Source organism: Mirounga angustirostris, unplaced genomic scaffold, assembly GCF_029215605.1.
Source record: "Mirounga angustirostris isolate CCGP_5_RB_7025 unplaced genomic scaffold, mMirAng1.0.hap1 SCAF_3, whole genome shotgun sequence".
Taxonomy (NCBI): domain Eukaryota; kingdom Metazoa; phylum Chordata; class Mammalia; order Carnivora; family Phocidae; genus Mirounga; species Mirounga angustirostris.
Window position 1 is genome coordinate 174,575,755 of NW_026991711.1, and position 17,555 is coordinate 174,593,309.

The following is a 17,555-nucleotide window of genomic DNA, read 5'->3' on the forward strand; positions in this document are numbered from 1 at the left end:
CCCGAGCAAGTCCGCGTCCACAAACCCCTTCCCAGGGCGGGACGCAGGGGCTGCGCATGCTCAGAGCGTCAGCGCACAGTCTCCCCGCCTCTTCCAGGCGCCGTGGGAAGGGGCTCTTTTTACGACGCTCTGGCTCCGACTCCCCCGGACCTTCGTAGCGGCGCTCGGGGTTCCCGCCCGGAAGAGGCTGCCGTGGCACCCGCGCACCGGCAACATGGCGCGGTCCGGGAATAAGGTAGAGGGAGCGTGGGTTTGGGCCTTGCGGGTGCAGGGAGTCCGGAGAGTGTGGTTCCGGATCAGGAATCACGGGATCGCGGCGGGCCAGGGCTGGTTCCCGAGGGCCGGCCCGAGGGATGCGCAGAGACCCGCTGGGGATCTGGAGTCCGAATGCCTGAATTTGAGCCTCGCCCACTCCCCATTTCACTCCGCCGCCTCAGCACTCCCATCCTCTCACTTCCTCTTCATCTCCTCACCCCACCACTCTCCCCACTACGCCTGCCTCTTATTACCCTGGTCCGCTCTTCTCTTCCCTTACTTCCTTCACCCCCTCCATTGCTTTTTACAGTCTATAGGAGAATGAAATTCCGCCTTGATAAACACCTACCCATAGATTTGTAAAACTTCAGAGAGGGACCGTCGGTAAAATACGTATCTTAAAATGTAAAGCGTCGTATTAACCCCATCATAATCTAACATTTCACATTTATCGAAATCTTACTCTGTGAGGCGCTGATCTAAACGCTTCATTCCTATCTCATGGTGGAATGAAGATAATAATCTTCACAACAAGCCCATGAGGTGAGAATTATTATCCTCAGTTTACAGTTGAGAAAACTGAGGCATAAAGAAAGTGAAATGATTATCCCAAGGTTACCCAGTCCCTACGAGGTGGAATTCAGATTTGAACCCAGGCTGCCTGGTTTCAGAGTCATCTGTGTTGCTAGGAACCTCAGTGTCCCAGATTAATAATGGACAATATGATGAATTTTTAAAATGGTTTTTTCAATACAGGCAGAGAGTGGTGGTTGTCTCTGAATGATCACTAGAGAGAGGTGTGTTCCAGAGAATTATTTGTTCATCCAGACGTCCAAAGCCTAGGCCCTTTAGTAGGCATCTGGTATACAGATAAGCAAGATAGGAGTTTGAGCAACTGATCCCTCGTCCCCACAACTCCCCATTGGGGAATGTTGATTAAAGCGATTATGAACATTTGATGCCACTTACCTTTTTTGTTCCTCCTCTGTCAGCTGCTGAAAACGTTGCAGCTCTAATGGAGCAGCTGTTTATGGCAGGTGGACTTGCAGCAAAATTCTAACAACCTGTATTGTTTCCTTGTGTAAATGAAGAGTTGCTACGCTGCTCAGTTTCCCTTTCCTGGTTTTCTTACTATTGCCGGATAGGAACTTGAAGTATCACACAGACCATTCTTCTGCTTCCAGAAAGAAGTCCTATATTGTAAAACCCTTTGATGCCATTTTTTGGATACTTGATTCCTAGTAAAGGACTTTTATTCCTCTAACTTAGAGTTTTCTGGACCAAAAAGACTTTATTTTCTAACTTAGGGTTTTCTGGTTTAACGGAGTTTTAAAACTGTTTTCTGGTATATTAGATAAATGGAGTGACATATTTTGGGACTCTTAATTTTTTTAAGATTCTTATGCTCAGGGCATTGAAACTATGGGGTGTAAATTTTATTGTTTTCAAAGGAATTTTGTAGTTTATTATCACCCTTTTTTCAAACGTGCTATCTTTACTCCAGAAATCTCTTAATACTGGTGCATTATGTTCTATGCTTTGTAAACTAGGGAAAAACTTAAAGTCTTTCTTTTCCATGTGTTGCCTGAGATATAACCAAATTTAGAAATCATCTGTAACTTCTCTCATAGGAATGCATCCAGATTTTTCAAACACTTTTTTTTTTTTTAAAGTAGGCTCCATGCCCGGCGTGAAGCCCAATGTAGGGCTTGAACTCATGAGGCTGAGATCAAGACCTGAGCTAAGACCAAGAGTTGAATGCTTAACTGACTGAGCCACCCAGGTGCCCCAGATTTTTCAAACACTTCTAGGGTCAGGAGATCACTGCTTCAGAAAAAAGAACAGTAGTTCTTTTATTGATCCTTTCTTAATGTTATTTTTCTTCTTTGTATGGAGTCAGACCAATCTTCCTGTAACTTCATCTGTTGATCCATTCCATCTCTCTCTCTGACCAGTCCTTTTATAACACAGCTGCCAAATAGTTGGGAGGAACTATCATGTTCCCCTTAATCTTCTCATCTGCCTCAAATATCTAGTTTTTTTCCCAGCTGTTCCTCACATCCCATGTTCTGTAGATCTTTCTCTAACCTGCATATTTCATGTTCTCTTGTAATTAGTCTTTCTCATAAGATGTGCACATGTGGTCTGATTAGTACAAAGCACAGGTGAGACTCACTGCCAAAGAACATTGACCTGGAAAAGACCTTGGATCTCATCTAGTCCAACAACTGCTTCCTGCCTGGAATTAACAGCGAGGTTAAGTGACATTCCCAAGGACTCAGAGCTAATTGGTAATAAAGGTGGGACTAGATCTCGATCTCCAGATCGCTAACCTAGTCTTTTTTCACCATTAGATCTTTGTTTTCCGTCCTTGAATTCAATACACTGTTGATACAACCTAAAAACATGAGATAGGTGTGGGGAAGGTAGTGCTGTAGCCATGTCATACTGGTGACACATTATAATCCACACTGAAATCGTGAGTTGCTATTTGTTCAGGTCTCCAACTCATATTCTTTTGAGTTCTGGATGCCAAACGTAGAACTTTGCACGTAACTGTTTTATTTTAGTTTGTTTCCCCTATTTTCTTAGTCCCCACATACGTGATTGCTACCTAATGACTAGGGGTCTGTGTGGTTTCCTCTACCTGTAACTCCCCTTATTCACATGTTTGACTCCTGTTCTTTAACACTCACTCAAAGATCACATCCAGAAGTCTTTTCTGCCTCCTTACCCCTCATTTATCCCCTCCACCATCCCCTCCACCAGTCTTGGGTAGATGCCCCTCCCATGTACTCTCCCAGTGCCCCCGGCACATGTCTGTCATGGAATATTGTGCCGTTATTATTTGTTTATGTGTCTTTGTCCCCTACTAGGATAGATTTGGATAGTCTTCATTTTAGATCCCCAGTTCATGAACTGATTCAAATTGTTGGGATATATCGTTTTAGTATGTATAGATTGTAGCAGTCACCTGTTGCCACAAAAACGCTTCATAACAAGCTACCCCCAAATCAGAGCCTTACAAAAAAAGCATCTGTTCTCGTGCTTGTGGTTCTGCAAATCAACTGCAGTTTGTTTGATGTATTTTGGGCTCAGCTGCGCTGGACTTAGCTCTGGCCTATAGATTGTTTTCAGGTTTGCTCCCCATGGGTTTATTCTTGGGCCGAAGAACAGCAGCTTCCTAGAGCATGCTCCTATCCTGGGTTTCTATCTTTCAGAAAATATTAGGACTATTTAAAGTTTCTCTGTAGTAAACATTTATATGTCTTAGATACATTCTCTAATTAGAACACTCCCCCTCCCTCTTAGGGAATGTCCTGCATTCCCTAAGTCCTCTAGAGTATGGGTTCTGTGGGTGAAATAAACATAGGCCATACCTGTTTTCTTTTTTTATGACCATTATTAACATTTTCTCACTCTTTGGGACATTATTTCTAGGCAGCTGTTGTACTGTGTATGGATGTGGGCTCTGCCATGAGTAACTCCCTTCCTGGTGAAGAATCTCCATTTGAGCTAGCAAAGAAGGTGATGACCATGTTTGTGCAGCGACAGGTAAGTTTCAGACTGGTCTTGAGCTTATAACTCTTGTTTTAACTGCTTGTTGTCTCCACTTAGTAATGCAAGATACCAGCCTGCTTATGATGTCCAGCCTCAGTATTTTTGGTACATTATTTTTTTTTAATTTTTGTTAGAGAGAGATAGAGTACATGAGCGGGGGCAGGGGCAGTGGGAAAGGGAAAGAGAGAATCCCAAGCCAACTCCATGCTGAGCATGGAGCCCAACATGGGGGCTCGATCCCAGGACCCTGAGATCATGACCTGAATCAAAATCAGGAGTCAGATGCTTAATGAACTGAGCCACCCAGGCGCCTCCAGCCTCGGTATTTTTGGGAATCTGAGGAGTTTTTTAACATATACTTATGTGCAAGTCCAACTACCACTAGAGCCTGACGTTTTTTTCTTCCTTTATTTTGGCCCCTCCAGTAGAAATTAGTTTTTATCAGAAACAAGGCAATGTAAAAATGTTTACAAATACAGTCTCTAGAGCCAGGTGGCCTGGGTTTGAATCTTTGCTCTGTCATGACTTTTACTAACCTTGTAATCTTAAACAAGTCCTTCAACTACTTTGTGCCTATTCCAGTTACCTTTTGCTGATAACATATTATCCCAGAACTTAATGTCTTAAAGTACACTTTTTTTTTTTAAATCATCTCTCCTGGTCTTAGGGGATGACTAGGTAGCTCAGTTGGGCTTCTTGTGGTCGCTTGTGCAGGGGCACAGAGATGTTGGCTGGGCTGAATCCCTTGAAGGCTAAACTGAGTCGGACGTCTAAGATGGCTCACCCCCATGGCTAGAAGTTAAGTCTTCTGGTGGCTGTGAGCTCAGTTGGGGCTGTCCATCAGAACCCTTACATGTGGTCTTTCTATGTAGCTTGGGATTCTTACAGGAGGGCAGCTAGTTCTAAGAAGGAAGGTTCTAAGAGTGGGTATTCTAAGAGACCTGCATGTGGCTTTTTATGACCTAGCTTTAGAAATCCCAGAAAGTCATTTCTGCTCTTAGGAGCCAAGCAGGTCACTAAGACCAGCTCACATTCATGGGGCAGGAATGGGAGGTGGGGGTGAATAAGACTCCCCTGTTGGTTTCTGTCCCTTCTACTTGGTATGACTGCTGCTTTTCCTAAGCTCATGAACTTCTGCCTCATTCATTGGCAGCTGCTGCCCCTCCTGGACACCTCCATTGTTTCTTCTGGGTGCTGCCCTCTTCACTAGGCACTGTGACATCCCCCCATCATCCTAGATGTTAACAAATTCTAATGACCTGGAGTCCTTGATGTGTCAAGAGAATGCCTCTAACCCCATTCCCAGTTATAGTAATTTGTGTTATTTGTATTTAAGTAATGCTGCTATGCCTAAATGTATAGATTTTTTTGTGTTTTATTTATTTATTTATTTATTTTTTTTTTTTAAGTAGGCTCCTTGCTCAATGTGGTGTTTGAACTCATGACCTCGGGATGGAGAGTTGCGTGCTCTACTGACTGAGCCAACCAGACGCCCCTAGTTTTTTTTGTTGTTGTTGTTTTTTAAGAGAAGCTGTGGTTCCAGTTTTCTTTTTGGCTTTGCCTCTTCCTTGGGAGTCTGAATCTGGAAGGCTAGGAGACAGCACCTGGTGTCAGTCTCATGCTGCATTCAAAATTTCCTTCCCTCTCCTGGCTGAGGTTTTATTGTTGAGCAAGATTACCTTGCCTTAAGATGAAGTCTTATCCAGGACACAGATAGAATTCTAGCTGGGCTGCCCCATAGTGTGCTGGACATGTTTGAACCTCAACAGCTAGAACTTTTTCTCCCCATGTGCAGCTGGGAATTGTATCTGGAATTATTAGCACACTGGGAATTTAACAGACCAAACAACAATAAAGAATGACAGAATTCCATCCTTTCCCCTTGCAGCATTCTTCCCACTGATGGAAAAGGCTTAGGTTAAGTCGGTGGGAAAAGGACCGCCTTTTGTGTCAGATACCGTTTTTTGTTTTTATATTTTCTTATGAAATGTTTCAGGGCACCTGGGTGGCTCAGTCGGTTAAGCATCTGCCTTCGGCTTAGGTCATGATCCTGGGGTTCTGGGATCAAGCCCCATGTTGGGCTCCCTGCTCAGCGGGGAGTCTACTTTTCCCTCTGCCCTTCCCTCTGCTCGTGCGTCCACACACTCTCTCTCTCATTCACTTTCTCTCAAATATATAAAATCTAAAACACAAACACATACACACACACATAATTACAGATAAACTTGAAGCCCCCTATGTATGTCTTCCCAATTCTCTCCTTTCCTCTTTTCCAGAATTTTCGGTCATTACCATGCATATTTTATACTTCTGGACGTAAGTGTATTCGTAAATAATTTAGTATCGTATGAAGCTTTCAAAAATGTATGTAATGTTTTTATATGGTACATATAATTCTGCAACTTATTTTTTCTCAACCTTATGTTTTTAAGATTTATTCATACTGATAAGCATGCACAGATTTATTCATTTTTTATTGAGGTGTAGTATTTTGTTCTGTAGTGTGTTTTTGCATTTTGTGGATGGGTAGTTAGTTTCCACTTCTCTCCTGTTACGAACAGTGTCCAAGTGAACTCTCTTGAAGTGAATGTTCTTGTCCTTGTCTTTTTGAGTACATGTGCAAGAATTTCTCTACGGTATATGTACATGTAAGTGAAATTGCTGGGATACAGGACATGAACCAGCAATTATTTTTCTAATCCTCTGGAAAATTGAAACCTTGAATAGTCATTCCAGAAAGAGAGACTAAAATAATTTCAAATTATCCATAATTAGTTTTCATTGAGAATTAGTCTGATTTGTCTGGAAGTCATCAAGAGCAGTTACCACTCTCCACTCCCCTACCCCTAAATTCTGTTGAAATGAATGATAGGACCTATACTCAGTGAAAGTCTTAGAGGCTAGGAATTGTCTGTCATTGTCCCGTGGGCCATCCAGCCCAGTGTTCTGTTGTTGACGGTGGCCCCAGGGACATGCCATAGGGAGGTATGGTTGTCTTACTCCCTGAAGGTTAGGTATCTAATGGCTTCCGGGTGGTACTCAGTGATTCTTAACCTTTTAACGTTCTTCTCTAGGTGTTTGCTGAGAGCAGGGATGAAATTGCATTAGTCCTTTTTGGTACAGATGGCACTGAGAATGCCCTTGCTGGTAAGGATCAGTATCAGAACATCACAGTGCACAGACACCTGATGCTACCAGATTTTGACTTGCTGGAGGACATTGAAAGAAAAATCCAACCAGGTTCTCAACAAGCTGACTGTATCCTTTTTCAGCCAGAGAAAACTCTTTAAGAAATTTCCTTTAATCTGGGGAATCATAATCTAGTTTGGTGAGGCTCCCTAGAGTCCCAGCTCTAAGTATATGGATGTTTTTGGCTCTGGGGACATTGAGGTGGTATATGTTAGGATTTAATGTGAAATTAATTAGTTTGGATTGGGCCCTCCAGTCACTAGCCCTTTTTCTGTACTAGTGATACTGAGGGGTTGGGAGGCACCATAAGGGGAAGATACTAGTGAGTATATTTGTGTATTGATATGTGCAGAGGGATTGGTGGTCGTGATGGTTAGAAATGTTTGGATAGAGAAGATATTAGTAGAATATAGCACTAGTATTCTCAATGCTTTCCTGGACGGAGGGTATTTTTGTGCCAAAAATCAGACTGACATCTAAACTGAGATTTCTCATTTCTTCCACAGATGCTATGATTTTAAGGGGTTACTCTTACTTTTCTAAGCATTCATGGTATCCCTGATCACTGGGAGGTGCTGCTGTGCTGAGTTGCAAATGCTAAATTTTAACCCATTTCATCTTTAAGAATAGACTATAATCACCAAAAATGGATTCCAGATATTATAAAATGGCATCATAATTTTTGTCTCAATGATTGGGAATATGTTAGATTGTCTTTGAGTTTATTTTATTTATCCTTTGATACATACTTTGATATATAGCATATGTGAGTATATGTTAGTGAAATAAACTTTGGAAGAAGGTAATTTGGCAAGTACTTTTAAATCATCACAGAGTCAGCCCAGAGTCCACAGTTGCAAGCCCTGTGGACCTCACTGGAAAAAAGTTGCATGTTCTTGGGATAAAGGGACTATTTAATAGTATCTTCTGCCCTTAACTAGCCGAGTCCTGGATGCACTCATTGTATGCATGGATGTGATTCAACAAGAAACTGTGTAAGTCTCACCTGAGGAGAGATGCCTCTCAGCAAAAATTGCATGTTGATGTATTCTGTGCGTAGTATTCTGTGCATAGTGTGATTCATTGTAATCGAGCCGCATGTTTGTGTGGCTAAGGAAACATTTGATAGAATTCAGTGGTCCAGTTTGCCCTTTCTTTTTTTGAGTTTAAAAAGAGAAAGGGCTAAACCATGAGACAATACATTTTTGGTTTTTTTTTTAAAAAAAAAAGAAAGGGCTATAGTTGATGGGAATTTCGCTGGGAGAAATAAATGTTTGGCTTATTTCAAGTTCCTTCCTATTTGACTTAAGTTAATTACCAGGAACTTGAAAAAATGTTAAGTTGTATTGTTCCTAATCTTACTGAAATTAAATACATGAAACTAATATAACACCATATGTTAACTAACTGGAATTAAAATAAAAACTTAAAAATTTTTTTAAAAATTAAAAAATTAAATGCATAGCTCTGGCCACAGCTTCCTAATTCATTACTTATTTAATTGCTGTACCTTTAAAATGTGGGTCTTTGAATATATACACACCCACCCACCCCTTGACTGTTAGGAAGAACATTTGCACAAAATTTGCCTAAATTTGTATTATCATTTCTCTGTATATTTGTGTAAAATCCTGCCACTATAGCCCTGTGAGTGGAATCAGACCAGGGTATTTGGAAAGTGAACCCTTGCAAGGCTGATGTTGTAGTCACTGGGAGAGTTCCTTGTTTACATTCTGCCTAAGTGGAGGTTGAAAAGGGATCCTTTCTAATCACAGTGACCACATCATTAACTGAAGTTAAGGTTGGAAGATCAGGGATTTAATATTTCCATAATGCTCAAAAATTTTGATTATATGTTTTATAGATTGTAGATATTTGATTATATGTTAGTAGGAACTTAACTGAGCATCAATGATACATGGGATTCTAGAATGTAATCATATTTGTTAACTATCTGTTTTGTTAACTATCTAGATTTGTTAACTAGATTCATTTCTTAGCCTCTTTCTGCTCAGTGACCAAGTATTTTTGAGTTTGTGGGCAATAATTCAGAGAATGATTTCTAACTGTGATAACTCTCTTTTAGAGGAAAGAAGTTTGAGAAGAGGCATATTGAAGTGTTCACTGACCTCAGCAGCCCATTCAGCAAAGATCAGCTGGATGTTATAATCCATAACTTGAAGAAATTTGGCATCTCCCTGCAGTTCTTGTAAGACCATGAGAATAATGTCTGAAGACCAGTCCTATACTCTCATAACACAGGGAGTGGGGCCCCTTTCTAGAGTGCTTGGTTCCCACGAGTCTTCTCTTTGTGCTTCGAGTCGAAATATGTCAGATGACTGACTTCAGCAGACGTTCGCTGGAGTACCCGCTGTTCCAGGAACTCCAGTTTTGGTGATAAAGGGACGAAAGTCACATTGAAACAGGAGTTTAGCTCAATAGCAGATCGTTTGTTGGCTCTTCTTGGACTCAAAGAATTGAGGAATCTTTTGAGGATATTCAGTTTATCTCCTGCCTACATAGAGGACATTATCCAAACAATTACCAGATTGATGGTTTCCTTTGTTAAACAGCTCTAGAGTACTGTGTTTTGCAGGCAGTAGATGTTTTTAGGGTAGAGAGAAATGTCAATGTGAGAATCATTTTAAACACATAGAATGCTTATTTTTAAGTCTTTTTCAAATCTAAAGGATATGCACATTTATGTAAAATGTAATTTGCTTGTGTGTATTTAGAAATGGAGTGTGCAGAATCCAGGCAAAAATGTTGGCAGAAGGGGTGCCTGGGTGGCTCAGTGGGTTAAGCGTCCGACTCTTGATTTCGGCTCTGATCATGATCTCAGGGTCATGAGATCTAGCCCTGCACTGCACTCTGTGCTGAGCCTGGAGCCTGCTTAAGATCCCTCTCTGCTCTTCCCCTCCTCCCACCCCCCATCCCCCACCCCCCGCTCACGCACACACTCTCTCTCTCTTAAAAAAAAATGTTCACGAAATATTTCACAATTTGTTGCAAGACAGAATCTCTCCTTCCCCAATAACTCGAATGCCCCGCTTCCTACCCCAGGCATTTGCTTTCTTTATCTTCTATCCCTAACAAGAAAGTTTTTTCACCACACTAATCCTGCTGCATTCGAAACCCGTTTTAGCTTGTCCTATTTTTGGTGAAAGCAGAGTGATGGTATAGGATGTTGACTTAATAGTCTTCTGGGGACGCTCATTTTTCAGACTGAGAGCTATACCAGGAAGCCTCCAGCTCAGAGTGGTAAGCCTTTGGCTTCTTTGAAATGCTGCTATGGGGAATTAAGAACCTCTCTTGCATGTATGTACCTCTTAAGACTGCTGAGGGGCATCTTCTTTCTGTAGAACTATAGAAAAGTAGTTCAGAATAACCCATCAAACTGATACTTGTTAAGATAGTACTTCAGAGAAATTAAGTGCTTTTTAAGTGACACTTCTCTTCTTATTGAGTTGAGGTTTTCTCAGTACTTCAAAAGCCCTGCCTGGCTCCTCTTCCCTGTTCATAATTTCAGGATGCCTTTACATGGTTGAAGCATACTGCACTTCTGTCAATGTCATTGGAAAGGGCTTTTTTGTCTGAGTGATACTGTAAAGTGTGTTGAAGAAGGAACATAGCATTATTGTATGTCCCTGCTTAGTTCTGGTTGTATTTTTTCTTGGGCAATATGCTCTATTCCTGTGCTATAAATCTCCAGCATACAAAGTAGAGTTTCTGGTTTAATTGTTTGATGTACCCAGGTATGATTGATCATTCCAGTTGAAACAGGCCCAAGAAGCACTGTGTTCTGAGCAGGCTCGTTCCATGGACCTTGTTTTTAGTTTCTTCTTTTGGCTGTTGAGAAAGTGTATACACTTTTTTGTGGTCAAAAGCAGGGTAGAAAGAACTGTTAATTGTAACTTCTTTTTCCAGGATAGCTTCCAGACTCTTGATTTTCATGTCACTCTCCCCTTTTTCCAGGTTGCTATAGTGGAAACAGCAATGGCCTGGTGCAGACCCTGTGTGCCATACCCCGATCCCTGGAAGCTCTTTATCTGATAGGTCACACAGGACATGCATATCTGTCATGTGGAGTACACGTAGAAAACATTTAAATAGGGAGCGCTATTTTATTTATTCATTCATTCATTCATTTAAGATTTTATTTATTTATTTGACAGAGAGATAGAGAGCACAAGTAGGCAGAGAGAGAGGGAGAAGCAGGCTCTCAGCTGATCAGGGAGACCGATGTGGGGAGACCGATGTGGGGCTCAATCCCAGGACCCTGGGATCATGACCTGAACTGAAGGCAGATGCTTAACTGACTGAGTCACCCAGGTGCCCCAGGGAGCGCTATTTTAATGATAGCAAATCAAATGGTAAAGAAATTACCTTAAAAATAACCATCCACATAGGGGTAACCAATAGGTGATGTTGAGTGAACTGAGAAGTCTACTGTTTGGGTTTCAGGGGCAGTGAGGTGATACGCTGCCTTGGAAAGGACTTTGTCCTTCAGTCAGGTGACAGTCTTTGCTGTGTCACTCACTGGCTGTGTGGCTTGGCCAGATTAGTTCGTCTCTGTAGCTTCAGTTGCTTTTTAGGAAATGGAGGTAGAAATCTCTATCCACCTAATAGATAGGATTAAATGAGGTTGTTTGCATGAAGGCATTTATAAAGAGCCATATAGAATATTACCATAAAGTGTGTTTGGTTGATTTTTCAATTTGTATATTGATTATTGAATATCTCCGTGACTGGTAATCCCAATCTAGTTTTAGTCTCATTTCAAACAACTGGAGTGGAACACAAGAACAAAATTGGTTTGCCCTATTTCCAGCAATTAAGTGATGTCTGTATGGGAATTCTAGATCTACAATAATAAAGGTAACATTATTTGAGTTTTAAGTATTTTGTACACATTCTGTGATTTAATCTTCATAATAACATTGAGGGATCATTAAAGTGTATTTTATTTTTTATTATTATTCTTTTTAGCTGCCTGGAATATCACCCACCTTTTTCTAGGAAGAAATCCTTCCTACACTTTAACCTCATGACTCGACTGAGGGCCAACATCTTCTAGTCCCCAGGCTACCACTGATACCCGGCTTGTTTGAATTTGAGACTAGAGTATAGTATTAAATACTCAGTCCATTCTCTTTGGTAGTAGAGCTGGGCAGTGTGTGCTCGAGTGCACTCAGGCGATGTGGAGGAAGCCAGTCAGAGAGTGAAGCCGGCACGAAGGCACATGGAGACAACACCGAGACAGTGAGAGGGTCAGGTAGTCCTTGAGGTGTTTGAGACTGGGTCCAGTGATCCTGAGGCCATGTGCAACCCTGCACTTTCAATTATTTGGTTATATAAACCAGTAAGTTCCCCCTTTTACCAAGCCAAAAAGGCTTTGGTCACTTGAAACTGATAGAATATTGACTAAGGTCGATAAGCGCCATTTGACAGATGAGGAATATAAAGCTCTGATGACCGACACGCCCATTTTCTCATAGCCAGTGAGCGACAGTCACAGGATTGGAGCCCAGTTTATTTTTTGGTTTCAGAGTTTGTCTTCTTAAATACTGCTGATTTTTTTCCTGATAGTTTGCCTTTCCCCGTTGGCAAGGAGGATGGAACCGGGGACAGGGGAGATGGTAACTCACGCTCAGACCACCATGGACCCTCCTTTCCTCTAAAAGGAATGACTGAGCAGCAAAAAGAAGGTATTCAGATGGTGAAAAAGGTGATGATGTCTTTAGAAGGTGAAGATGGGCTAGATGAAATTTATTCCTTCAGGTAAGAAGTGAAAACATTGATTGCAACTTTCACTCGTGACCATGTAAATTTCTCTTTTGATCAGGGGGCTCCCTAATTAGCCACTCTTGAATTAGCTGCCATTCTTCAATGAATGTTCTGATTTTTATTGAAGAAATGGTGTACCAACCCCCGATCCCCCTTTTTAAGTTTGTGTGGTTGGAACAAGACTTCTGGTTTATTTCTAGGACAGTGTGTATGAGGTTTAGAAATGTATAGATACCGCAAAAGATTTAACAAGTCATAAAAAATGAGATAGTAGATTTCTTCTTTATGCCAAGTTTGGGGCACATTTCCTGGGTCCTTTCTTTTCATTCACCTACAAAATACATTCCTAATTATGAAAAGTGGTGTCAGATCTGAAATACATAGTATCCTCTTATCCTCTGATTTAGGTTTTAGGAGACAGTATACTTAACTGTAATAGAAAGACTTTTAAAATTTTTGGTCACAAAATAGTTTGTTCAGACAGAACAGAACAAAACATCCAAAATGTAAAGAATTTATAATTTACATCTTTTATGTGGGTTTTGTAAAGGCAAAACAATTTAAGAAATGTGAAATCCCTGAAGTACCATTTAACAATAAAGCAAACTGCCTTTGCAACCATTCAGTTAGAGACTATGGGAGAGACTCTCTCCTCTCTGGGTTAGTATTCTTGATTGGAATTGGACATGCACTTATTCTGAGCAAAGAACCCAAGAGGAGTCTGTAGCATCCAGGACAGTATGTGTTTGAGGGGCCTGACTTGGGAGAAGTGGCAAGAGAACACTGTGCAGCGTGGTTTGTGGAATTTCATGTTCTGCAGGATAATACCACTTAATGTTGATGAGTTAATTCTTGTTCATCAATAAATACACAGAATACAGGCGTTTTGAGCAAAGTTCTTCATTGAAATAGAAGTTCAACAATTAAGATATTTTTGAGTAATTAAGTGACATATGCCCCAATTTTTTTCTCAACCACAATTTTAAAATTTTTATTTATAATATATTACAAGAAATACTGACAAATAGTACATCCTGATTTTCTAAATATATACACCCTTGAAAAATTGTAGGTAATGGGAATTTTACAAATTGAATGGTAGTTTCCCTAGGGGTTGGAAAAGGAATCAGTGAGGAATCCTGTAAAGTGACGTTTCTTGTCATAATATGTGTTCTTATTGTAATATATGCAAATATGCGTTTCTAACTTATTTCTTTCAGATTTGGACGTGGCTTGCTCTAATGTGAGAATGTAGGTCTTAAACTAACAAATTCACCATGATATCATGAATGAAAATTGTAGGCCAAACAAATTAATGTTAAAAAAGTTTATTTTCCTATGTCACAGCCAGGAGACAAATTACTGTGTATTGTCCTCACAATTTGAAGATACTTTCATTTTATACAATAGCCATTATCCACATATGGCTATTTAAATTTAAATTCATTAAAATTAAATAAAATTAAAAATTTAGTGCCTTGGACAATAGCCACATTTCATGTGCTCAGCAGCCTTTTGGACAGGAACGGTTAGAAATAGAACATTTCTATCATTGCAGAAAGTTGTACTGGACAGCACTGAGCCATACTTGTCCTGATTTAGACTTCTGCTTGGGGAGATTCAGGTCGACTGCGGAAATGATCCATTTGCTCTCAGATGTTATGTATTAGATGCTAATCTTCAGAACTTCTCCTTGAACTGAATTCAGACCTCACAGTGGTTTTAGATGGGACTCAAACTAGTGATGTCCTATGGATAGGTTAGATCTGGTTCAGACCCCTTCATTCCCCAACAAGTCCAAAGCCAAGGAATAAACTCTGTTTTATTTATTTATTTGTTTGTTTGTTTGTTTATTTATTTCCATAGACTTCTACTGTTTGTTATAGATTATTTCTGAAAATTGGAGTCTTTTGAAACCTTTTTTGTCCATAACTTTGGATAATGTAGATAATTCTCTTTACCTCTTTGTAGATCTATTTTTCATCTGTACCAAGGGGATTGATCATGGTCTGGATTTTTTTTTTTAAGATTTTATTTATTCACCAGAGAGAGGGAGAGGGAGAGAGCACAAGCAGGGAGAGTGGTAGGCAGAGGGAGAAGCAGGCTCTCCGCTGAGCAAGGAGTCCCGATGCGGGGCTTGATCCCAGGACCCTGGGGCCATAACCTGAGCCAAAAGCAGATGTTTAACCGACAGAGCCACCCAGGTGTCCCTGGAATATATGCTTTGAATGTGTTTGGTCATTGGTTCCCCTCTTAGTGACTACAACAAATTCTGTTTCCTATAATCTTCTCTGTTGTGTTTGATTAGGGACCAGATAAAAATAGAATTGATCTTCATTTATGTTCAAATAAAGTAGCACTCTACATTGTGTTTGTTACTTCCCGATTTCCCCTCTCCGTCCAGTAAAAAAAACCTAGTTATTTGCTTTACCTTAAGACTAAGTATGAACTAAATTCCTTTATTCCCTGGAGAGTCTTTATTTAACTCTCTCCATTGTGTGCTATCTGCTTTACCTTAAGACTAAGTGTGGACTAAATTCCTTTATTCCCTGGAGAATCTTTATTTAACGTTCTCCATTGTGTGCATATATGTGCTTTTTATTTAAGGTGATTGGAATTAAATAATAAATTGTAGAGTTATGAGCAGTGATATTTTGGGATGGTACTTACCCTTTGATATCCTGGAGCCAGGGGTTCTTATCCCCAGGTCCATGGTTTTTAGGAGTTGGTGAACCCTTTAAATTGTGGGCAAACTCTTATGATTGTGCTTTTATCATATCTTCAAAATGTCCTTGGTCTTGAAAAAAATGTTAACAACCACGGGCTGAGTTGAAAGAAAAGATTGAGTAGGGGAAGATAGAGATGTTCTTTTTCACCTGTAATGTAATTCAACTTCTTTCTCCTAAGCCAACTCAGTTGTATTCTGGCTCTCTCCCAACTTGTGGTTGTCATTTTCCTGCTGTCCCTTGCTGTTCCTCTCATTATGATCAACGACAACTCACTTCTCATTCTAGAAAATTAACTGCATCACCCAGCAAAGTTAATGTTTTAAAATTGTTGCTTCCCTTATATATGTTTTTTCCATTATATGTATAAAATATATATATTTTATTAAGTGAGAGTTATATATTTTTTTATTAAGTGAGAGTCTGAGACAACTGTGTGTCTTTAAGAAAATTGAGAAGCGTTCCATCCCTTGGTCCTGCACACTGACCATTGGGTCCAGTTTGTTTATAAAGATCGTGGCTTATAAATCGGTAAGTGGTACATACACATTTTCAATTTTAAATTTTTTAAATTTATTTTTAAGTAATCTCTACACCAGACATGGGGCTCAAACTCATAGCTCAGAGATCAAGAGTTGCATGCTCTACCAATTGAGCCAGCCAGGCGCCCCCCACACATATTTTTTAGAGCAGTGCACCAGGGGCGCCTGGGTGGCTCAGTCGGTTGGGCATCTGCCTTCGGCTCAGGTCATGATCCCAGGGTCCTGGGATCGAGCCCCACATCAGGCTCCCTGCTTAGCGGGGAGCCTGCTTCTCCCTCTCCTGCTCCCCCTACTTGTGCTCACTCTCTCTCTGTCAAATGAATAAATAAAATATTTCTTTTTTTTTTAAAGATTTTATTTATTCATTTGACACAGAGAGAGAGTGAGCACAAGCAGGGAGAGTGGCAGGCAGATATATTTGTAGTCTATATTTGTACATAATAGCACACTTTCAAAAATAAGTTGCTTTTGGTAATTATTTGATGAAATTGCAGTTTGAGTAGGAGTCTGTGATCTATGCCTCCATGTGACCCTTCTTGCCTGTTTTCTTTAAATGAATAAACTAGGGTGCCTGGGTGGCTCAGTTGGCTAAGCGACTGCCTTCAGCTCAGGTCACGATCCTTGAGTCCCTGGATCGAGTCCCACATCGGGCTCCCTGCTTAGCAGGGAGTCTGCTTCTTCCTCTGACCCTCCCCCCTCTTGTGCTCTCTCTCTCTCTCTCATTCTCTCTCTATCAAATAAATAAATAAAATCTTTAAAAAAAATGAATAAACTAAATACATACAAACATTTAAATATAGAAAATACACAAAAACATGTATTTATATATTCAGGGACTTAATTCTAAAACACATGCTACATCCATGAAAACCTTGGAGGTACTTATTTATTTCAGCCGCCATCAAGCCTGGAATAGAATACAGTCTTCTCCTTTTTTTTTTTTTTAAAGGAGATTTTTAATTTTTTTTTAAAATTTTATTTATTTAGTTGGCAGAGAGAGAGCGAGCACAAGCAGGGGGAGCGGCAGGCAGAGGGAGAAACAGACTCCCAACCGAGCAGGGAGCCCGATGTGGGACTTGATCCCAGGAACCTGGGATCATGACCTGAGCCGAAGGCAGACGCTTAACTGACTGAACCACCCAGGCATCCCTCCTCTTCTTTTTTTCTAGTTTTCTTTTTGGATTTCCTTATTGAGCTCTGGCCCCTGATAGATGGCTCTCCCTTTCTTTTCTATTGGAAAACTGTAGTAAAAATGTGTGGTCCCATTTTATGAGTCTGAAGGTTTTGTATAGAAGGTGCTTGTGTATATACAAATTTGAATATTTATCTGTGGATTACCTTCGGGGAAAAAGTGAAACGCAGCAGGAGTTATGAAATAAGTGAAAATTTCCACAGTGGATAAGAGCAAACAGAACAGTTTAGCTAGAGTAATTATTACAGATTTTTTCTTATAAAGCAGAGAATATATGGGGTTTTCATTTTTTGTTGATTAGAA

The 17,555-nt window shown here is 40.4% G+C and overlaps 1 protein-coding gene across 3 annotated transcripts in view; it reads left to right on the top strand.

Annotated features, from left to right (window-relative positions):
• Positions 1-71: 71 nt before the first annotated feature.
• XRCC5 (X-ray repair cross complementing 5) overlaps positions 72-17,555 on the top strand; it is an 88,516-nt gene continuing 71,032 nt past the window's right edge. For all 3 annotated transcript variants that reach the window (XM_045868041.3, XM_064587016.1, XM_045868042.3), the window contains exons 1-7: positions 72-235; positions 3,697-3,810; positions 6,891-7,074; positions 7,952-8,000; positions 9,092-9,214; positions 12,595-12,786; positions 15,935-16,049. In XM_045868041.3, coding sequence (XP_045723997.1) covers positions 215-235; positions 3,697-3,810; positions 6,891-7,074; positions 7,952-8,000; positions 9,092-9,214; positions 12,595-12,786; positions 15,935-16,049 — 798 coding nt within the window. In that variant the 5' untranslated portion in view covers positions 72-214. The remainder of the gene's footprint in view (positions 236-3,696; positions 3,811-6,890; positions 7,075-7,951; positions 8,001-9,091; positions 9,215-12,594; positions 12,787-15,934; positions 16,050-17,555) is intronic.